Here is a 24130-nt window from a genome sequence, read left to right on the forward strand (position 1 = left end):
CTAGCTGTCCCCTACCCCTAATTTCCCCTTGCACTTGCCTTCCTTGGTATCCCCTCAGCACTTGTCCCCTGGAGCTCCTCCTTCCTGCACTTCCCTCCTCCTCCTCTTCCTTACCCCAGCCCTTCTGCCCTGTCCTTCCCCTTTCCTGTGCACGTATTGTTTCTGGTCTCTGGCCTTGCACGGTCCGAATGTCACAAGGCCTAGTAGGGCCGTCTATTGTTGTTTTTTCCCCACTGACCCTCCCTCCCTTTTGTCTTGTGGTCCCTGGAAAAACTTGTGTATAAGGACAAAAAAATGCCTATTAATAAAAAATAAATATGGGCAATGTTAGCTAATTCAGGCACTGGTGCACCCGAGTAGGGTGTACCATCAACCAATATTCAGCTGAGCTATAAGCGCTATTTACTGCTGCCCCTACATGAGTGAGTGGGTGTGGGTGGGTCTAGGTTTCATTCCATTCAGGCCCTTGGACATTTACTTTGCTTTAGGGTGCCCTAAATTGTGAATCCATCCCAAAATGAAATGGTCTGAGGATCCAAGGCATAACATTTTCATATATTCAAAGGATAGTGAGCTTGTCATGCAGCATGCATTAACAGGGGAGCACAGACATCCATCTCTGTTCAGCCCTAAGAGAATCAGAAACTAGGGGTTGCATGAGAAAAATCTTACCAGCATATCCATTCATACAATCCCAGGTCCTATGCCATTATATCACACCAGCGGTTCCTAGGGGTATTATAGATGGGGTATTCTCTGCAGTCCCTTCAAAAATGTATTGACCGTTCTGCCTAACCCAAAATAAGTATATCCACCCTACTCCACATGCTGTGCATGCCATTTGGAGTCCTATTTCGAGCTATAACCTGCTACCAAAGTTTTGTAGTCTTTGTTAAGCCACATTAGTTAGCTGATGACATAAAACCCTATCAAAAATAGATTACTTGTCTTACACCCAAAATCTTAAATCCCCAAAAACTAAAAACACATGGATGGCATCTAATGACGCAAATCACAACCCCCCAAAAAAGACAGATTTGTAGTTTTAACCCTTAATAGTTACAGCGTTTCAGGCTGAGTTTGCCTTTCTGATAACTCAATGAACAGCAGTCTTGCACAATGGACAATGAATTGCCAGTCATCTCCGCAAGAAGAATTGTTATATCAATTTATCTAGGAAGAAAAGGCTGTGCAGTTTTCAGCTGGGAGACCATGTGTGCTTGATTCAGAGTCTTGCCACTGGTCAAGTCCCAAAAGTAGCAGTGATAAACCTCAGCTTTAGTGGGAAGTTCACAATGGTCACAATGTCTACCTCTGGATGACCCACAGATATTTAATCTAACCCTAAATCTGGCTTGGCAGAATTTAGATTCCTGTGAAACATCTGAAGAACATGTTAATCAGCATAAGAGTTGTGATTCAATTACCTCTCTCTTCCTTTATTGAATGATGTGACAGGGTGAGACACCCAACTCCTGATCTACCAACCTCAACAGATGCCAGGTGAATGGTGAGAAGGAACTGCAGTGGAGGAGTGTAATGCTTTGAGCTAAAATATGGCTCTGGTGCACAGTGCATTCTGGTGCGCTCGGAGCCATAATGGATATTTGCTCCATGCCTCAGTGAAAGCTGCACTTGATGTGAACTGTAGACAGATTTTCAGCACTGTTAGCACTATTTTACTGCAAAACATGTTTTCAACGTCATTCGTTGTTTATGTTGGTATGCCTTGCTCATCCAAGGACACGTGGCACCAGAAAACGGTGATCTGCAGGTGCACACTGGTACCTGATAAGGGATAAGGTTGCCATGGACACTGTCAAAGTTGAGGATGAGTTACAGAGTTGTTTTCTTTGCGGTTTTGAGAAAGGGAAGAGCTCTGCTCCATGATGTTACTGTAGGTCACTCCGTCCAAGAGGCAAGTGGTAAACCACCAATGCGCAGCTGCTCAGGCCAGAAGGTTTGAGAAAATGTCACCCCACCTTTGTCGAGTGCTTATAATGCGGTACTCTGAAAGGATCAGACAGAAAGCAAAGGCCTCAGTCGGAGGGGGACGCATCGCTCCAGACATGTTGGTTGATGTGCTCTGTGCCTGGCTGTTTCTGGGGCTTTCCAGCCACTTCTGGCAAGTTGAAGATATTTAATGGAGTTGCATCAACAGTGATGTATTCTCTTTAGATTACTGTCTTTTCTGTGATTTATTCCAGTTGCAGTTTATTCATTTATGTATGCTTTTTATGAATAAATAGCCGTATAAGAGCTAACTTATCTTATAACTGTGTGTGTATGTGGGAATCATTGCCTACGTGCATCCAAGGTTTTCCCTTCAGTGTACTGGTGATAAAAAAGATATATGTCTGTCCGTGCCCTTTTTGGCAAGCAATACAAGCAGAGACACGGAAATCCTCCACAAACCGAAATGGAAACAAAACTAGCCAGCACATGTCAAAAGCCACAAGGAAAACAAGCAACCTGTGCACATAGTTTCTACCCTGCAAATGGAGATTAAAAAGCCAGCGAGCTAAACACCTTTTTGAAGCCTTCCAGGGACATATTAGCCAGAAATAGGCCAAGGATATTAAGTGACAGGGGGACTAATGGGAGTGGAAGGAATGCTAGAAGGGAAAAGACTGGACTAAAAATGCAGAGCCAGCACAGAGGGGGTTTGAAGCTCTTTGGCTGAGGTTAGGTGGAGTGGTGGTGAACTAAAAGGTTAGGTGGAGGGGCGGACACTGGAGTGGGGTGACAAGGCATTGTTATGAGAGAATGCAGGTAAGGTATTGTGTGTAGGAGAGAGTGGTACCAGTTTTGTGAAGTATAGTGAGGGAGGTATGAAAGGCGAGCTTAAGAAAGGTGCGAGAAAGAGAGACACAGGGCGGTAAGTGGTTGGGGATGTAGAGGGGTTGTGAGAGTGGGAGTAAGTGACTGGTGGTGTGTGACAGAAGAACGGGTGGGAGAGTGAAAGATGGTAGTAGGAGTAGTGTGGAGGGCAGATTGAAAGAGGAAGGAAGGTAGTTGGGAGAGACAAGCAGCAGAGAGAGCGTGTAAGATCAGGAGATAGAGGAATAGACAGGGGTTATTTAGGGAGGGAGATGAGAGGGAAGGGACGAAGGTATAGAGAGGTGCGATAAGGGATGAGAGAGACGAAATTTGCAGGTATTGTGAGGGTGCCATAAGTGAGGGGAGAGGAGGAGATGATACCTGCTATTCCTATAATCCTGAATATTTTTTCTCAGGAGTACCCGCCTCTAACAGCCCTGTACATATTTGTATATTTGTATATTTACCCTTGCATAGATATTGACTTTGTATGTATGAAGACTTGTACATTTCTTATTCTGTAATTATGATTATCTCTTTCACTACCTCAAAGTGTATATTTCTGCAACATTGTAAGCTTCGAATTATCTTCTGCCTGCGCCCTGTTGCCCCTGGGTAAGGTGCGCCATACAAATAAATAAACAAACAAACAAACAAACAGGGGAGCAGATAGACGGAGAGGAGGAAGGGAGAGAAGTTAGAGGAGAAGGAAAGAGATACAGATAGAGAGAGAGGGAGACTAGGAAAATCACAGAGGCAGGAGAGTGGAGCTAGAGATGGAGGGAGAAATAGAGACGGAGAGAGTGAGATAGTGAGGAGGGAAGAGACTGGAAAAAAACCTGATGGCATAGGGCAGTCACAAAGACCAGATGTATCCCTTAGAAAGCCAGTGAGATATCTAGAAAATGCCACAGCCTTTAGGTTTCCCCATCAAGATTAGAAAGACTTAGATAGTAGGGGTTACCTTGCTTTAGAGTACATTGGGAAGTTTCTGGGGGTTAGGGATGCCTGGGCTGGGGTGGAGGTAGCCCGCACAGCGATCAAGTGAGCCTTAGGGACCCCTTTAGTTTGAACCATCACAGTCTTTTCACACCAGTCCTTTAATAAAGCACCTTAAATCTACTATCCTTGTCTGTGGATTTCCAAGGCTATTTGTGAAGATCAATAGAACCAAGCTCCATTTTCCTGTTTCAGCACTTAGCAGATTATCTTTGAGGTCCAGCAGCATCAATGTACTGTTATGTAATGTTATGTTATGTAATGTATATTATGTTATAGGTCACTTGTATAGCACCTACTGCCATTGGTATGGTCTCAAGCGCTGTGGTGTTGACTGCCCTTTTGGATGACCATAGTGAAAGATGTTAAAGGTGAAGGAAGATTTTTCTAAAATGTGTTTGTGCATTTTTAGCTGGCACAAAGGTAGGTTCTGGTGGCTAGGTCCCTGGTGCCCCACCCGGAGTCATCCTGTGAGAGAATGGGTGCCATGGCAAGTTGTCCGAGGAGTGGGATAGTAAGAAGGGTCAGATTATGTGAACAGCTGGTCCGAATTTCTGCATGGGCTCAGTTGTATTCTTTAGGATAAGATAATATGTGTTAAGGGAGTGTGTAATCGAGTAGAATTTATTGATAGATGTGCAGGTGAGTGAGCAGAGCCTGTGCGGACGTGGATATATTTTGCGGTGGATGCGTACTTGCCATTCCATAAAAGAGAGACTGATACCTGTTTGGAGAAGATCTTGCTGAGTGTGTCATAAAGGCTTAACTGGGGTTCCTTCAGGGTCGGAGGTGATTTGTCCCCCTTTGCCAACTCCTCAGGTGTCCCTTTAAGGTATGAGAAAGATTCTTCTAGAAAGTGGGTTGAGTTTGTCAGGCTGTGGAAGAGGTTTTGAGAGCCTTTTGAGAGGCTAAGTCAACTTCTATGCTATGGATGGTTATGGGCATCGAGTTCCAGATGGTGGGTGCTCGGACTGAGAAAGATTAGCCCCCTATTCTTGTTGATTTTGTCAAAGGTATGACGAGGAGAAGTGCTGCACCTGATCTGAAGTTTCTGTTAGGCCTGTATTTTGTGAGTTTGCGCTACAGGTATTTCGGCCCTGTGCTGTGGATTGCCCAGTGGGTGATGCACATTGCCTTGAAAGTGGTTGGTCGCCCGATAGGTGGGCAGTGAAGAACGCAGAGGGCAGGTCAGATGTGTTTTCTAGAGCTTAGGGTTTGGAAGAGCATAGTGGCTGTGTTTTGTACCCATCAGAGTTTACTTAGCGTTGATGAGGTGGCTCCCAGGTATAGGGCATTGGCATATTCTAAGCGTGAAAGGATGATACCATTGTTGCAGAGACTCTGTGAGGCAAGGCCAGGAGGGGAAATAAGCGGCAAAGAATGCAAATGTCTAAGTAGCAACTTTTTGTCATAGAGTTGATGTGATGTGAGAGGGTCAGGCCATTGTCCATAATGCGCCAAAAGTTTTTATTATGATGGAGGAGGTCGGCGGAGGGCCTAGAGAGAGCGGCCATCGGGTGGATTGGGCAGAGATGTCTGTCTTCCGACAGAGCATGATATCAGTTTTGCCCAGGTTGAGTATGAGGTGGTTGACAGTCATCCAGTTATCAATTTCTGAGAGGCATGTTGCAAGATCGGGGAATGAGGAGGAGGGGTCCTTTGGGATTTTGAAAATTATTTGGGTGTTGTCTGCATAGTTGTAGCAGGTTAGGCAATGGAATCAGATGAGTGGGGGAAGTGGACTCAGGTAGAGGTTAAAGAGCAGTGGAGAGAGAGAGGCCCCCTGCGGCACACCGTTGGCGACTGGGTGGTGGGGGTAGAGGTGCACGAATTGGAATCTGTTGCGGAGGAAGGAGGATATCCAATTCAGAGCTGTCATAAAGAAACATCTCTACACAAAAACGGCTTCCCTCCAAGCAGTTTCTTGAAAGAAAGCACGCTTTTCAGTACACTTAGATGCATCAACCTGCCTTTTGTCTAACCATGTTAAGACTCTATCATGTGCAGTTCCTGCTCAATTCCACCAAGATCTTTTCCGAGTACTTTAAGTATTCCTGCTTCTTTAGAAATTCCATTCCTCTCATGGAAAACTTAGCAATAGCCAAAGCTTTGGATACGTTGGGAAATGAATCAACAGTTTTATCAAGAAAAGTTCTGAATTGTGCCTCCAATAATTTCCACAATTCAACATTAGTCAATGGTTTATTTTTCACCCTATAACTTCTTCGGCTTCAATGATTTCCTATGTATTTACATGTACTAGGGTCAGTCAAATGATTACATTTCCAAATGATATTGTGGGCCGCATGAAATCTGAAAGACAATGACAACTCATTTAGGCTACCTTATTATGCGTACCTTAATTGAATCAAAGATTTATATTTATATTTCTTTCGGTTTTCAAATCTGCTTCCTTGATAAATTGTTTATAAAGCACTGCTTACCTTGCCCCTTCTTAGCTATCAATTTTATGAACCTTATTAATTCACACAAGGTGATGGAATCTATTGACCAGCAAGATAAAGGTTTTCTTTTAAACAAGAAGTTTTTGAATGTTAAGTGCACAAACGATGGATAAAACAACACAGTAATTGGACCTTCATAAGCAAAGTCAGTTTGAATACTCTCTCTGGGAACAGGGCAGTGTCTTGGTAACTTAATAGAGGGAAGGATCGCCGGTGAAAAATAAAATGCTAAATGAAGAGTCCCTGGTAAGGTCAGGACCAAATTAACTTAGTTATCTGATGCAGGTTTCCAGGGGCTCCCAAATCCTGGCATTGCATGCTTCCACAGGCTCCAAAATCCATCTCTTTGTCTTAGTCTTTGCCTTAGGTTTTACGGTTTTCCACACACTTTTTCCCAAAGTGACCAAGTAGGTCTGTCCCGGCCTGCTGGTTTCACTGGGTCTCCTTAAGAGGGGAGAGGTAGAGAGAGCATCAGCACCAGAAGGGTATCCGGTTCCCCTTCACGTATTTTTGCTTCTTGAGGCTGCTAGTCTTCTGGCGTCTGGCAGAGCACAGTGGACGCACTTCCTGTTTGCCTAAATGCTGCCTTTCCCAGAACTGCCAATCACTTCCTCCTATGGTTCTGGCCTTGGTACCCTCCTTTTACTCTCTGGTCCTCTCATACAATTCCTTCTATGAACTCACTCGTTCTCCTGCCCATAAGACCTATCTAGGTTTAACCAGGCCCACCAGAACATTACTGATCTATCTCTCTGGCTCCTCAGTTCCTCTACCGCCTTCTGATGTTCTTCAAGCGTCAACTTATTCTCCTCCTCAGGCACCTCTTCATATTCCTGGCTCTACACCCTTCTTCCTTCCACTTCTGGGTATGCTCGTGTTTCCCCTTTATTTTCTACAACCTCCCCTGACTCCCCCTTTCTTCCCCAGTTTCACTCCAAATGCTCTTGGCTAGTGTCTGAAAACTTCAAACAATCAACATAATTTACAAAAAATATCACAAATAAGAAGCTTAATAAATAGAACGACATTCGTCCTTGGGACTGGCAGGGATGAACGAGGACTGCTGCTGTATCTCATAAGGAGCAGCAATTGTGATTTCTAAAACGAGTTGGACCTTTACTTTTTTTTGTTGGAAATGTGATCAAAGCTATTAATTGAAGATTTACTTTGATTATGTAAATTGATCCACCACATTTGTGGTATTAGAATCAACTTACATTACCAGGCTAACTTTCTTTAAATAAATGGAAAAATACTGTGAGCTTTAAGAATAGAATCAACAGTGAAGATGAACTAACATATAGACCCTGGGATGCTAATGGCAGGGTTCACTAGCATCGAAAAGGACTCCATATTTGTTTTTAAAAGAACTAGCTAAATTTCTTATCATATTTTAGGATAGAGTGCAATGCCATTGTATGTATTGTAGACCTTTACTTTCTGAAGATAGGGCTAGCCCCTACAACACACTATAAATCCTATACTACCTACGTGATCTAGATTATTAATTGTGAAATAAATACATTTTGAGACAATAGCTTGCAGGCTTACTTAGAGTGGAACTTTACATATTCTGTGAATCTGTTTTTGTGAAACGTTTAGATACTGGACTGAGCAGCGGATTTGTTAAAAGGAGTGCTGGACTTGCAACCCTAGAGTTCTTGCCAGCCTTTCAACAGTAACCCAAGAACGAATTGCATGTCTCTATAATTCTCACTAAAAAGTCAGGCATCGGATCATTCACAGCACTTATTTAAATCATGGTTATCTTGTTCAGGGGTCAATCTGAAATTGGGGGCATAGAGTTTACAATTACCCATAGCTTGAAACCTCATGTAATATATTTGTGGGAGCAAACCTGGACTGGATACAAAAAGGTGACAAAAAATAAAATTAGTTCCTATGCAAAATTTGGCTAAGTCCCCGGGATCTGGGAATGATAAGGAATTGCATGTAAAATATCTTCCCACGGGGGATTCCAAGATGGCGGCTGGTGAGGGTGGACGCGTCTAACCGTCTCTCCTCTCAGGGCCGCGGCAATAAGCCCATCATTACAGCATATCGAGCGAATCGGAGGATAAATCAAACTACAGCTGGTTGGCATTTAGCTTACGTCCAAAAGAACAAAGTCTGCTGCGCCGCCGGAGCATGGAGCCTTAGGGGCGAACCGGACAAGCAGCGGGGCCGCACAGAAGAAAGTGCCCGCTTGGGGGAGAGACTGCTGCTGTGGGCAGCCGCGCAGAGTAACAGAGAACGAGCGGTGGGCCAGCATTGTGGATCAAGCCCGTATGAGGGAGAGGCTGTGGCAGCGGCGGGCCGACCCATACAGTAAAGAGAGCGGTCTGTGCGGAGGTGGGACCCCCGGACGGAGGACGGAGGCGAGTGTTGGAAGACTTCCTCCCCCGGTGTAGTTGGGGCACCACTGAGGGGTGCCAGGTGTGGTTGCTCCCTTGAACGCCCTGCCCCTCAGGCTTCGACCGGCGCTGAGGCGGTGTGGAGGCACGGCACCCCTCCCCCGCGGATCGCCCGAGTGCGCCACTCAAGATCGGTGCACCACCTGAGGCCAGTAACCCCCGGACAACATAGAGACTGTGTGAGGGCACAGTGAATCGGGCCCCCCAGGTGGAGAGCATGGAAGGCACCCGAGGTAAGTGCCAAACCGAGGACGGGGGCCCGCAGAAGCGGCAAGCACTGCCAATAAAGGCGCGCCCGGAGGACCAGCATTGCAGAGGCCATCCTACCGTTGGAACCAGGGAGGAGGTACCGCGCAGCACATTAGCAAGCGGCATACCGATGATTACCTGCAGCCGCGAGCACAGTCAGTGGTACCCATCAATAGCGGAAGCATCGGTCCGGGATAGGGATCGACCGCCCTCTCCACACAGACAGTGAGGACAGCGCACTGAAAGGACCATAGTGAAGGGAGGTCGGCCATGAACACGGCGCGCTGACTGGTGGCCTCATACTGGGGCCCCATACGGAACTAACGCTATGCAGTAGACCCCCTCCTTTATCGTTGATGCGGCAGCGCTCCATACACACCAAGTAGAAGCGTTATTCCCCACAAGGCTACTGGAAAACAACCTGTAGACAGTGCCGAAATAGCCTACTGACTGTCAAGGTCAGCTTATCCCATGGCACAAGCTCCCCGGATAACAACATGGAACATTCTCTAGATTCCCTGCGCAGTCCTATAGAATCCTCCTAGACCAAGCCCCATTAGGTCCAGCAAGGTGCATTAATGTCTAAAACACGGGCGGGGTCCACAACACAGTCTTCCCCGCAGAGAAATCAGGGAAAGAATCTGAAGCAGCTCTGGGGGACACAAGACGGCCTCACACCCACACCAGAAGATTTTCCCCCACACGCCCCTAGCTCAACAGAGGGAAGGATGGAGGGAAGCGTGATGAGCAAGGAGGACATGCAAACCTGCTTCAAAGAACTCCAGGCACAACTACTCAACTCTGGCCAAGAAAAATTTAAAATCCTGAGGGGTGAAATGGTGCAATCAATCCAGGAAATCAGGCAGGTTGTAACCAAACTGGGGGAGAGAACCGATACTGTGGAAAGAAAGCTCCAACAAATGGAGGAAGACTCCTTAAAATCTGAAGAAACACTAGACAGGTTAGCCCATACAACTACGTACCTTGAACAACAATGCAAGGACCTAGAAAACAGGTCAAGGAGATCAAATGTGAGAATCAAAAATATGTCGGAATCCATAGGTGAGGCAGACCTGAAGGCAACGGTTACGCAACTATTCACTGAGATCCTGGCTGAGGAAGTGGACCCGGGAGTGACCGAATCCATAGAGTGGGCCCCAAGAGAGGGAATGAACCAGGAACGAGGCCCAGGGATGTGCTGGTGGCTATGACCTCTTATGTACAGAAAGAACAGATTCTTAGAAAAGCCTGACAGGCCCCCCCGATAAGAGTGAATGGCCAGGAAGTGCAACTATACCAGGATATGGCCCAATCCACCCTTCTCAAGAGACGAAGGATGGGCCCAGTGGTTCGCCACCTGTCTTCATCCCAGGTGAAATATAAACAGACTTTCCTGTTCGGCCTCCTGTTCACATGGGAGGGGGTCCAACATAGGATCACATCCTCTGAGGAGGGCGAGGAGATATTGGGTATACCAAGTGGAGGAGAGGTCGCCCAACTGAGACCCCAGAGGAAGTCCAGGGGGCCAAATCAGCAAGACGGGTGGACGACGGTCCACAAGAAAGGAAGGGATAAGAGGACTTAACCGACTATGGGGCGCGTCGAGCTACCCTTCAACTTAAACGTGGAAAATGTTAATGATCATCGCTGCAAATGCCAACCGGAGAACGAAGAGACGGACAATTTGCCCGAAAGACCTTTAGCATGCCTGAGAGGGAGAGTGGAAGGAATCCAATGGAATCTCCAGTGGGGTTTAGAACTCCCCACAATGAGTTGAAGAGGGGAAATCCGAACCAGGAGCGCTGGACAATTCGTCACAGTGCATGTAGCAACCTGGTTCTGACCTCAAGGGCTTCAGGGGGGGAGGAGCAGGAGGGGTATACAAGTTGGGGACGGTGGGACGACTCACCGGCAGGACACTGAGAGCATTCAAAAAAATGGGACGTTGCAGAGAGCTCACCCATCAGTCCTTTGATGTATACAACAAATAAGATCCCGCTGACGGTGCTCTCACAGAATGTTCGGGGCATGAACACTCCCATGAAAACGGCCAAGCTGGACAGACAAGCCTGGAAGCAGAAAGCAGACATCCTACTGTACCAGGAAACACACATAAAGAGAAGCGAGAAAACTCGCTTTAGGATAAAAGGGCCGAAACATGTCTTTCAGTCGAATGTGGAAGGAAAGAGGGCAGGAGTCATGGTAGCCATAAAGGACACATTGAAGGCATAGATCCACGACCACAAGACCGACAAGGAAGGAAGATACATCTTCTTAACATCAGATTGGATGGGAGGCGGCTTACCTTGGCATCTGTCTACACCTCGAATGTGGGCAAGGAAACATTCCTACAGGACATGTTGGGAGCGCTTGAGGAGTTTGCCACAGGGGATATTATATTGGGTGGAGATCTGAACCTAGAACGGGCAGGATTAGCAATGGATCGAAAGCCCCCTCAGAGGCATTAAAGAAAGCATTTGAGTCCCTCTCCCTGTATGACACCTGGCAAGCAAAGAATGGGGAATGGCAGGGTTTCACGCATTACTCTCATGTACATAACTCGTTATCGAGAATAGACTACATATTGGTCTCCACGAATCTCCTAGGGACAATCAGGGAGATGGAGACGGGCCCCATTGTCCTTTCGGACCGTGCCCGATTACATTGTCCCTAGCGCTAAAAACCAGGGGGGGGCGGAGCATGGACCTGGCGATTCCCCTCGGAACTCCTACAGGATCCAGTGCTGGTCGAGGAAATCCAAGAGAAAATTGATAGGTACTTCACTGAAAACGACACGGGGTTGACCCTGCTGGAGACTGTGTGGGACGCCTTCAAGGCGGTTCTGCAGGGAGAACTAATAGCTTTAAAGTCCAAGAGAGATAAACAAATGGCGCAGTGGGAAAGGGACCTCGAATCACAACTGCGAGATGCACCAAAGAAGGCAGCGGCTAATCCAAGTAGAACCAAGAGGAGAGCTATGCAGCACATCCAGGGTCAATTGGAGCTCCTCCATACTCGGAAAGTTGGACATGCACTTCTGAAGACGAAACAAAGGTACTACATCCTTGCCAACAAGGCAGATGCCCTACTCGCCCGGCAACTCCGGGAGACGACCAGGGAGAAATCTATTCTGGCACTGGTGGACCCCTCAGGCGCACAGAAAACAACCAACGATGAAATGGGCGAAATCATGAGAACTTTCTACCAGGACCTCTATACCACCGGCAACCCGGAAGAGAGGGAACAGGAAGCGTTTCTACAGAATATATCCCTGCCAAGATTGTCGGAGGAAGCCCGAGAAGCACTAGACCAAGACATTACACTGGAGGAAGTACTACAGGCTATCAAACAACTCCCCAAGAACAAAGCACCGGATGGGTACACCGAGACATTTTACAAGAAATTCCGAAATATACTGGCCCCCAGACTCACAACGCTGTTTAACACCTTCAAATCCCGGGGAAACATCACGCCATCAATGAATGAGGCAAAACTGGTGTTCTTTTTGAAGCCTGAAAAAGACCCCACTCTTCCAGGGTCTCATAGGCCAATTGCCCTAATAAACCTGGATGCAAAGCTCTTCACCAAAATCCTAGCTAACAGAATGATGGCACACTTGGCCTCCTTGGTGGATGCGGACCAGGCAGGTTTTGTCCCCACAAGTCAAACCGAGGATAATACTAGCAGAGTGTGCCACATAATAGAAAAAGCGGAGCGCACAAACACAAAGGCCATACTAGTAGCGCTGGAAGCTGAAAAAGCGTTCGACCGAGTCGAATGGTAGCAACTCTTTCACACAATGGCACACATGGGCTTCGGAGACACCTACATGAGGATGATAAAGTCGAACTATAAAAGTCCCACCTTAAGAATCGCGGTCAATAGCTTTTTGTCCAAAACCGTCACGCAGACGAGAGGCTATCTCTACCCACACTCATGACCGAGTTGGAGACATTCAGAGCCATCTCTGGCCTCAAAATAAGCAAAAGCAAGTCGGAGGTACTGAATTTGTCAGCTGACCCCGCGACGACAGCACGTCTGGCTCTGATACAACGAATAAAACTGGCGCAGAACAGCATAACCTATCTCGGAATTAAAATCACTCCCAAGATAACACAAATGTACATAGCAAATTATCCAACATTACTTACCCACCTGCAAAAACTATTAATGAGATGGACGCCTATGTCGAACTGGTGGTGGGGACGAATCTCAGCGGTTAAAATGACAATTCTCCTTGAAGTACTGTACTATTTCCAAGCCCTCCCAATTAGGCTCCCCAGGTCATTCTTTCGTTCATTAAACAAAATGACATCCGCATATGTGTGGCAATACAACAAAAAACCGAGGGTAGCAATGGCTACGATGACAGCGGCAGAGAAAGAAGGGGGCCAGGCATTTCCACATTTTAAGCAGTATTATGAGGCGGCACAGCTGCGGGTGGTCAAGGAGTGGGTGGCCGACTTCCCACAACCCAAATGGACAACACAGGACATAGCGGTGGCGGGGGGCCCGCTCTCAAATCTCCTATGGTCCCACAAAAAGTATAGACATGCGAATACCAGAATAAGCGAGATAATGAGCGCTTCTCTCAATGCATGGGACTCGGCAGCAAGGAGAGGAAACTTGACAACACACCCATCCCCATTCACACCGCTTTTCCACAACCCCGATTTTCCACCGGGGATGGACCTGAATGCCTTCACCTCCTGGAAACAGGCACGCTGTATTAGGATCGGTAATATGTATAAAGCCCGGTCACTTAGGTCATTTGAAGACTGCGTTCTAGAACTGGGAGTATCGAGTACGGTCAGGTACCGATTTGCCCAATTGAGCCACTGGCTATCCACCCCGATCAACGAGGAGGCGGGAACAAGAGATCTCACAAAATTTGAAACTTATGTGATAACAGATCCAGGTATGCGCAATCTGATATCCAATCTGTACGCACATCTGAACTCGCGAGGGGAAGAGGTTGGGTGGATAAACATGAAGGGATGGGAGGCGACGCTAGGGATGGAAATACCGCGATCACACTGGGAAGAGGTATGGCAAAACATCACTAAACTGACGAGATCCATCCACCTGCAGGAAATGTGGCAAAAAGTACTGTTGCAATGGCACCTAACGCCAAAGAGACTAAAAGTAATGTACCCCAATACGGATGGACTTTGTTGGCGAGGATGCCGCCAGGAAGGAGATTGGAAACATGTCTGGAGGACATGCCTGCACATTGCAAACTTCTGGAACGAGATCAAAGCCCAAGACGGAAAAATGGTCCAAGGATCTGAAAATCTTGGGGACAGGATATGGCTGGCGGGCATGTGGGACCCCAAACAGAAAACACAAACTAAGCACCAGCGGAAAGTGACAATGGTTCTGGTGGTGGCAGCCTGGCTAATGACAGCCCAAAATTGGAAGCAACAGACGCCCCCAACACAGCTCCAGTGGCTCAGAAAGGTATGGCACTTTGTAATTATGGAGTGGATGTCATGCAAGCTGCAGGGGGCCACTGAGAACTTTCAATCGGACTGCGGCCCGGTTCTCCAGTATCTACAGAGCGATTATATGCACCAATGGTGCCCCCATAACATTCGTATCCTGAATTTGTTTTGAAATTGTAGTCCTGTGCATACTGCAAATGATTGGTGACCGTGTTGAAGCCGTCCCGAGTCTGTATATATATATCTTCCCACGTGTGCGGCAGACAGTCCCTAAGTCCAACAATAACATTCAGAATGATCGATTTTTCAGACATGCCATATGTGCATATATCTGTCTTGCGGATATGCAATTAAATGCGTTTGAAACTATTACAGGTTTTATTAGGCGCAAATCACATACAAGGCACTCAACAGTATTCTTTTTAACGATGTTTTCTCTTTGCTTTGCATGATGATTTTTTTGTTTTTTTAATTGAATGATGGCCAAGTTTCTTAGAAACAGGTTCTTTACCCTGTCGTTTATTGTGCTAGGGATGTCATAAAAGTCGTAAAGCAAGGGGTCTGCCACATACCTCTGCACTGTAATAAAAGGGTAATCATACTGACACAATATTGATGCACACAAATGTGATATGCTTCTTTTCATTCAACCTACCTTGGCCCTGCCCCGAAACCATTATCAAAGAGTCCTGTGCCACAATTAGTAGTGAAAGGGGCTTCATCTGTTACTGTAAAGGTGGTCACTAAAGTCACTTTCCCTCTGGTGGCAAGAGCAATTGCAGCATCACACATTTCATGCTGACGCTTGTTTTGTTAATGTGTTTCATGCTGTGAAATCTATAAAGTTCTACTTGAAGATTTCGAGTGCCACGAAAGAACTGTAAAGCTTTACTTGTACAAGTGCCCCAATGCTTTACCTATTGCGATTTGGCAAACACACAGTGCACGAACATGTATAAAACAATTTCACAACAGGTACTTTCAATGTTAAGTAGTGCAAAAAGCTAACTTTTAAGAGCATAATTGGACTGCAGGTATGTACAAGAGAAACCACAGCATACCAGCCTTTCCGCTATTTTGATGATCCAGTTGGAATTGCAGAGCCTCCAGGTGTGGTCTTCCCAATAGCTCCAGACGTAAACACAGGGTTTCTCGTGGACCATTGGGATGCAGCTGTAGGAACTGAGGGTCAAGTTAGAATAATGGTCAGTCGGAAAGCACCATACATGCGATGCACCACAGAGATGGAGAGCTATCAGAATTGTTTATTAAAAGTATTCATATTGTGCATATATGTTTTTACATGTGCGATCGTAAAGCACAATAATCATGAAACATTAAGCTAAGTTCAACTGTGAAGCGTTCATATGAAGAAAAATATATGCAGCCACTCTACAACTACAATGGGTGATGCGAGTTTCTTTTTCAGGGCAGAAACTCTTATCTAATTTCTCACTCTGTATTTGCCTACAGGGTAAAGGGACGTCATTTCAGCAAAATGCCTGGGGTAGCGGAAGTGACATCACACGACCCTTGACATCTGATGACATCACAGGAAGTGGTGACATTTGACCCCACCCCCAAGTTACTTCATGGGAAGTGATGGCACGCGACCTTTCACCCCTTGATAAAACAGGAAAGGGCAGCACATAGCATTGTTCTCAGTACACTAAGAAAAATATGGATACTATGTTACTGTAATATGATATACATTTCATACAAGAATGGATCATCATGTGTAGCGTTAATATCAGTGTGTGTAGGTCCATATTATTAAATTACTGTGAATGTAAGCGGACGTCCAACACAACAACCTGAACTAATATACATCACTCGGGCTAAACTGTAAACAGACAGAGCATCTCAAAGAGGCCTAAACCCCAAAGCGCAGACATCCAGTGCCTACCAAGTGTATGGCCACAGACTAGAAACAGCAACTGACCAACACAAGTCCAACCAGAAGACAATCAGAGGCTGTACCACTCATGTTTTGTGAGCAATTCATCCGGCTACTCTTTCTAGTCTCTGTTTATAGGGATCCACGGTTGGCCGAGCTTTAGTGTCTTGGGAAACCATATTGCACACATGTGCATATTTTTCGCTTCTCCAAACATCACCAAGAAGTTAAACATATCATTAAGAAAGGAAGAACCGAGAATGATGGGGCAGCTTATTGGGCCCAGTATATTGGACGGACCATACAGTCAGTATGATGCAAAGAGATTGCTAACGTTGTGACTGGACCAAAAAATGACACAATCGGTGCTCCAACCAATGGCGCTCTGCCTTAATCATGAGACAATAACATTGAGCCATGAACACTGCGGAAGGCTGTCATTAAAGCGTACCATGCATTTCAATACTTGTCAAAATGTAGTCATAGTGAATTAATTTATTTATTTATGTTCACATTTATTTATTTATTATACATACAGCCGAATGGCTTTGCATATACAACATTAACCAAAAGACAATAAAAGACATAAAACATTTTCAACAATATTATACATCAGGGTTTAAGTCTAATCAGCAATATAAAAGTAATCACAGTAAAAACATCCACACGCATTTGGTTCAGACAGCACTATATAGGCATACAGTATGTAAACAAAAAATATAAGTGATATAAAACAAGACAAAGTTAAAACTATTGCTAAAACAAACCAGTAAAAACAAACCTGTATTTCCACCATTGACGGGTTTAAGGTGATGACAGGGGAGAATTGCTTCAACAGGATAATATATCATTGATCTCAACCCAGTTTCAATAACATTTTACTAAATAAAAGACCAAATTGTGATCACAACCATTAATAAAGACAGGCCATAATAAAACGCTGCGATCACAATAAATACCACTATGGTAAGAATTTAAGTAGCTACATCGTAATTTATGGAGACTTTCACAGGATAACAGATGTGCAATAGTTTCAAGGTCGTTGGTGCCACATAGCTGACAAAATCTGGCGTTACGTGGAATACCATATCGTGCCCCTTGTGTAATCAAGGCAATAATGATGTTACATTTTAATCTCATGTATTGCCTGGCAATAGCACTGTTGGGATACGCAGTTAAGTACGTGGGTTTGGATTTACGTTCAGAAAGGTCATCACAAAATGTGGCAGCATTGCTCCCATAATACAGGTTTACTAAATGTTGATCTTTGCTATGTGCTTGGAGTTTAGATTTTAATCGCGACTTGATCGTGTATGCTACTCTATTATATGTTATGCCACGACATCCCTCATTCCATTTGGAATGCTTGGAGATCAGCAGGCCAAGGGTCCCCACTGACTTACAATTATCAATTTTGCGAAAAGCCTCTAGAAAGGTAGCCATCATAGTATCCTTCTTCAGTTTGAGAAGATTGTCACAAAACATTACCATCTTCACAATGGGATCAGCTAAAATATCGATAAGCTTGCATTCGAAGTACAAATATTCAATTAAGAGACTGTGGTAAGAATATTTTTTTCCGCAATATAGATGTTTCATGATGCTTCATTTCTGCACCATATTTTTGTCCCCAGATTGAAAATAATGGAGTGGGGTTATCTGTTCTCCTGCCCTCTATATGGCAAAGTAGAAGCACAGAGCACCCCAGCCAAGATTCTCTAAGCGGAAGCAATGGACGAGCAATCAAGGCTTAGCTGTCAGGAGGTGATGCAGGCTGGTTCTTAAGTACAGTCTAGTCCCCACGCCCCCACAAAGGAATGTCCACACACTATGTTAGTGATAACACAGTTATTTATATAAATAAGGTTCAAGTTATATACACACACAATAACACACTTTGTGCTCAGGAAATTCTACATTGATAAATGTACAATTTCTATGTGGTACCACAATTACTCTTTGACTCCATTAAAAGGGACCAACTGCTGACAGTTTCAAATGGCATCCGAATCAATGGCAAAAGGTTTCAACAATAGACTTTTGGAAGGAAAAAAAATGGTTAAACAATTGGCAGAGTAGTACTTTAGCTACTAATTCACAGTTCTGTGTGATGATCCCCCCACCTGGGCAACCTGTAAATAAAGTATATTGACAAGCTCAGTCCATATATTGTTTAGCAGAGTCTTATTTCCTTCTACAAATGTTCTACTACCCCAATGTACCTGGTTTAGCAGAGTTCGACGACGGGTCGTCGACGGATCCTTCTTGAGTGAACTCCCTTTAAGGCAGGAGCCACGAATCATCGACATTCCATAGAGAAAAGGGGTGAACAACGTTGTAGAGGCAGCAGCTTCGATCCTTGCGATGCTCATCGACGATCAGTCGTGGACGTCCTGCGAAAATGAGGCGTGTGGTGCACCTCAACAACGAGAGTTTGTTGCCGCAAAGAGTCAATGAAGACCATAAGCCCAGCAAGGGCGTCGGGTTGTCGGTAGCTGGTGGCGCCAATCAGGACTCGACCACTGCTAGCTTTCGTATCTTCGTCTGCGTCTTTGAGGACTTCGGGTGGCGGGAAACCCACCGGCGGATTCACCTCGGTTCATTGGCGACCTTGACTTTCTCCGGCGGGACAAAGCGGTCGACGTTGATGAACCAGGGAGTCCTTGATTCAATGTCTTAGGCAATGGAGCCTTGCAGCTCCGGTCGGCGATGATGGTCCGCGAAGGCTATGGACTCCAATGTCCGGGAACTTGGCTTCAGACTCCTCGGCAGTCCACGTCTCAGGTCAGCAGCCTTTCGATGACTGACTTCCTAGGAGCCTTGGTGAAGGTTAACTGGTGCACGTTGTTCCTTCGTAGCTCAGGAAGAGGTCTCCTAGTCAGGTCCTCTCTTGGATCATTACTTGGAGACACGACAGCTTTTGGTTTGCGATGAAGGATGCAGCAGCAAAGCTTTCTTCTTTTAGCTTTGCTTCAAGGTAACCATCAAGTTTCAAGTTCAGCTTCTGAACAATTTCCATCAGTGAGAGGTCCCCAGATATACTGTTTGGTCTCTCATTCACTCTGCTGGGTCACACTCAGGCAACCAATCATTCAGAAGGGCATTCATTCAGGCAGGCAGCCAATCAGGCTCACAGTGCATTCAGGCCATTCTTCTCCATCCAGACACTCACAACAAGGAATGTGGATTGCAACAAGTACCCAGCCATTCAGCACTCCACACTGCATTCATACCAGTTTCGGCAGGGCTGTTTCAGTCTTTGTGTCACATACCAGAAACCAGACACCCATAACATGAAATGCATATTGGTCACACACTCCATTCACCCAGGACCTACCCCAAGGGTGTACCCACAACATACTTTGTATGGCGCCTTCTAAGTTAAGACAAAATAGCATATAAATGTAATAATATTTCGGCCCTCGGAATCTCATCACGGAGGACTGCATCTCCTTATATTTCCTCAGGTGTGTGATTAGCTCCCTTTGTAGTTTATAAAATGGCATTTTCTGTATAGCTTTCCCCATTTTACAATTGTTATTTTGTTGTACATCTTGACCGGGCTTAACATCAACTTAAGAGTCAATTTCAGCAAGAATCGGTTCATGACACTCTCCAAAATTTGTCAATGCTTTATCATAATTATTGCTTAAAGATATATTCAAATCTTCAAATAGCGAAGCCGATGGTGGAACCAATATTGTCTCGTCCTATTTTGTACTATTGTGTCTAACCCTATCATATCATGACCCCATCAATGGCATATGAAGGCAGAACCCTTGTTACAATGTGGTTGGTATGTAAAATATTCTTGTCTGCTTCAGTATGTATTTGGTATTTTAAAATGTTTATGTACTTTTCTTTTACACACGCAAGCCACTTCCAGTAAGTTCACCAGGGAATAAGAGGAACTGATGCCATCCTGGTCAAAGGTCAAGTGACATCACTTCCTGTGATGTCATCAGGTCTGTGTTGTCACTTCTGCTATCCCTGGAATTTTGGTGAAGCAACATCCCTGGTGTTATTCTGAAGCAATGTGTCTGTTCAGTGAACCCCTCCACGTCAAATTAAAAACAAAAACCCATAGATCGTTAAAGAAGGTGTTAAGACTGGCTTAAGACATACGTGGCCCGATTCACAAAGTGTTTTTCCAATGGGATTCCACCATCATAAAATGCTTCTGTGAAACAGGCCCACAGCCTTATTTTACTAGAGGTAGCAACTGCATACAGGGGACCACCAACATTTGCACCTATGTGTTGTGGGGTCTCCTGCATGCCATTATAAAGGTCCATGAGGCAGAGTAGACAGGGCAAGAGTAAAAGTGAAGACAACATGCTTTTACTTTTTTCGATTTCCAACTCCGGCTTGTGGTAAGTAAACACTGCCTGCAAATACACTTTAGGCTTAGTGATTTTCAAACCCATCTGAACATTGGTGGTTGACCTCAGTGTGCAATGTGTGCAAAAAACATAGTATAATGTTTAAACACAAGGCAACCAACTGTGTAAAGTGCAAGGAGTCAAGACCATGAATCAAAAAAAATCATTATACCCAATGTCAGAAAGAATGTTCACATGGGTTTGAAAATCACTAAGCCTAATTATGTTTTACATGTTTTGTTTGTTAATTTCCTCCTATGCATTTGCTACTTTTCTTTGATGTATTTGCTGAGCAAAATGAATGTTCTTTAATTTACATGTACATAAAAAAACTAAAAATTGGCATGTTAACGTAATGCAAAAACTTATCTGCACCTACTAACAAAGGCTAAATAAAAAAGCTACAGTGTAACCTTTAAGGGCTTGATTGCTCGCCTTCTTCTTATTGTATGAAAGTTAGCTTAATAAAATAGCTTCTATCATACTAAGCATGCTGAATAGTTTAGCCTTTACAGAAATATATATGTAAAGTGACCAAAAGTAAGTGGTAGGACGACCCCTCTTTCGTTTCAAGTACTATTAGCTCTTATGTCCTCCCACTTTTCCTTGAGCTGTCCCTCCAGTTACCTAGCTGAATAGACGTGCACAGACTGGCTCTCCTCTGGCGCACTGGGGACTCTTCTATAAATAGAGTCGGTATTAGCATGTAGGTCACTGGTGCTATTAGAACTGCCTACAGAGGTACTTGGTGGCCATCTTATAAGAGCAGTTTGATAAACGAACCAAACAAAAGCGATGGAGTCCAGGCAAACTCCAACTGAAAAAGATCTACCCTGAGTCAAGCAAACGGAACAAACAATAACAAACATTAGAACAAGGTAGTCCTGCAGTGTAGCACCCTACAAAACACAAATACAGCAAAATATTATGAATTAGAAATAACAAAAATGACATAACTGTAAACAACTTGTACAACTCAATAGTTAATAGTATTCCACTATATAATTATAGATGAAGTATCTCTAGGCTCAAGAGCCAACACTGACTAAAGCTACTCATGTTCTAGCCAAGTCAAAGTTACATATTGCCTATTCCTAAACTCCACAGCCCCTCCCAAATAAGAGGGAAATATCTGGAGTGTCAATCGAGTAGCCATTGGTGCTAGTGCCATAGGTATAGTGCTTAGTGTAGCATTATCCTAGAAAAAGCCCTGGGATGAATCACGTGATATTGGTAGCAGAGAGGGTGGCTACACTGATAGACAAGGCTATCTCGCTAGCTCTTTTTTGTAAACCTTCCACAGGTGGCCATTGAGTCCTGTCCAACCTGATATCACCTCAATTAGCAGGCAAGATAATAGTGGGATGAAATGTGGGACGTTTTTACAACGAAAATTCCTGTAACAGGAGCTGGCTTGTCCTTGTTGGCACTGCTATAATTCCTCTGTGGAACCCTGCTGCTTTGTACTCTGCTGGCATTGTGTCCTCGTATCCCTCCCTAATGGGAATCTCCTCCAGGGGCTCACATCCCTCCAGTATTGCGTCTTCTCCACTGGCATCCAATGGCAAAGCACGTTCAGTTTAAGGTCCTTTGTTTGATCCATCGCATCTTTTTTGGCTCGGGTGCTGAGTATTTGAAGAAGAAATGTCTACCTTATGTTTCTGCCCGGGCACTTCTCTCTGCTCAGGGCTGTCTTGTTTCTGTCCCTCGATTCATGGCCACCTGTATTGATGGTCGTTCTTTCTCTGTTGCTGCAGCTCAGCTATGAATCTCCATTCCCTGTACTCTGAGAACTAGTGAAAATCATCTTTTATTTTGGCTGTCTCTCAAAACACATCTTTATTAGTTTCCTGTCTTGCCCCGCCTTTAGCACCAAGATACCTTTTAGTGAACGCACACTGTACAAGTGCCTAAACATGACATAACACGTAACAGGGACTGCCTGTGACATAGCTGCAAGGAAACACCATGCCATACAAATTGTGATTGTGGAGGTTGTATTGCGAACCTGGGGCATAAACCTTGACCAATTCTTCGTTAACATAAGAACAAAAGTCATCCACTTTCCTGCACTGTACGAAGGAAAAGGTGGATTGCTAAAGTAGCCATCATGCAAATCCCACTGAAGGTTCTGCAGGTTGCAAACATTCTTGATGGGAGACACAGTGATGTATAATTTAATCACACACTTTGAGTAAGGGAGGAGATCTGGCCATGCCAAGAACCTCAGACTCCTGCTGGCATCTGCCTTTTCAGGAACAATCACGCAAATTATGGATAGAAAAAATTAAATATATTACAATTGTGATCACTCTTTAATCTGTTTTGTAGGATACCTCAGACAACTTTCTATATGTAATTTAAACACTTCAGGACCATGGGAAGTCTATTTTAAAACCATTGAGTGAAAACACGTTAAAACAACAAGAAATTCAAGTGAGAAGAACCTCAAACTACAGAAAGTGTTGTAGAAACAGCTGGAAACAGCAGTCACAATTCCCAAACATCTTGCAGTGGCTCAGTAGGCTAAGTCCCTTGTTGTGCCAAGTCAGGCGATTATTCAAAAAATGTAAATAACAAAATGTCAGGATTAATAAGGTGCATACATTCACAAGCACTGACAACCCTCCGCATTCCTCACCACAAACATCCCTCTATCCTTTTATCAAGAATTGAACCTCAGAGTCAAGTGGTGTGCAGACGCTGCAGATATGCAACTTCTCAATAAGAAGGACCCCGAATTTGCAACACAGATCCAAGCAAGTTATGTCTTATGTCTCAAAAAACGGCCTTTGGTGTTAGCCAAGTTTTTCAAATGTTTTCCTAATTTTTCTTAATCATTTTACTATTTAGGAGCGCATCATCTTAAGAAGTCCCTAACTAGACAAGATTCCTCTGCGATTTTTGCACATTGCTGGTGTATCTTTGGCTTATAAAGTCATGTTTAATATGATTTTACCCATGATTAAATCCCAGGCGAATGACATTGCACTTCTGCATTGGGCAATTACTGGGGCATACTAGATGATAGGACATTCCATATGGCCCAGTAATTTGCCAACGAGAGGGATGCTGTGTCATTTCCCTGGTGTTGCTGCATTCGCAGTATGGCTTGTGCTACTGCACTCCCTCTCATCACAGGTGTGCAACCCTGAGAGCATTTGCTCCAGTGCCCGTCTCCACCATACCCGGGCACACCTGACAGATGCGGCTCAGGCACTGCACCGTAATCCCCCACCCCACACTCCTTACCTTGTCAGATGACACAGTCTTCACCAGGTCGGACCACTATTACCTTGCCGGGCCGCGCCTGGCAGATGCAGCATGGCTGTTTCTAAGACCTGCCACTCCCTCCTATCAGGTTTGTATGAGCTTGCTGGGACCTAGCCAGTTCCCTGCAACCACTCCAGGGGATTGCATTTTTGCACACCACTTCACTCCACAGAAAAGTACATAATAG

The 24130-nt window shown here is 44.9% G+C and overlaps 1 protein-coding gene across 1 annotated transcript in view; it reads right to left on the minus strand.

Annotated features, from left to right (window-relative positions):
* The window catches only part of LOC138581135 (fer-1-like protein 4), a 1598034-nt gene that overhangs the window by 1008085 nt on the left and 565819 nt on the right, over positions 1–24130 (minus strand). Inside the window, exon 18 of the mRNA XM_069652231.1 lies at positions 15453–15573. Coding sequence (XP_069508332.1) covers positions 15453–15573 — 121 coding nt within the window. The remainder of the gene's footprint in view (positions 1–15452; positions 15574–24130) is intronic.

This window comes from Ambystoma mexicanum, chromosome 3p (genome assembly GCF_040938575.1).
Source record: "Ambystoma mexicanum isolate Mex_15411 chromosome 3p, UKY_AmexF1_1, whole genome shotgun sequence".
NCBI lineage: Eukaryota > Metazoa > Chordata > Amphibia > Caudata > Ambystomatidae > Ambystoma > Ambystoma mexicanum.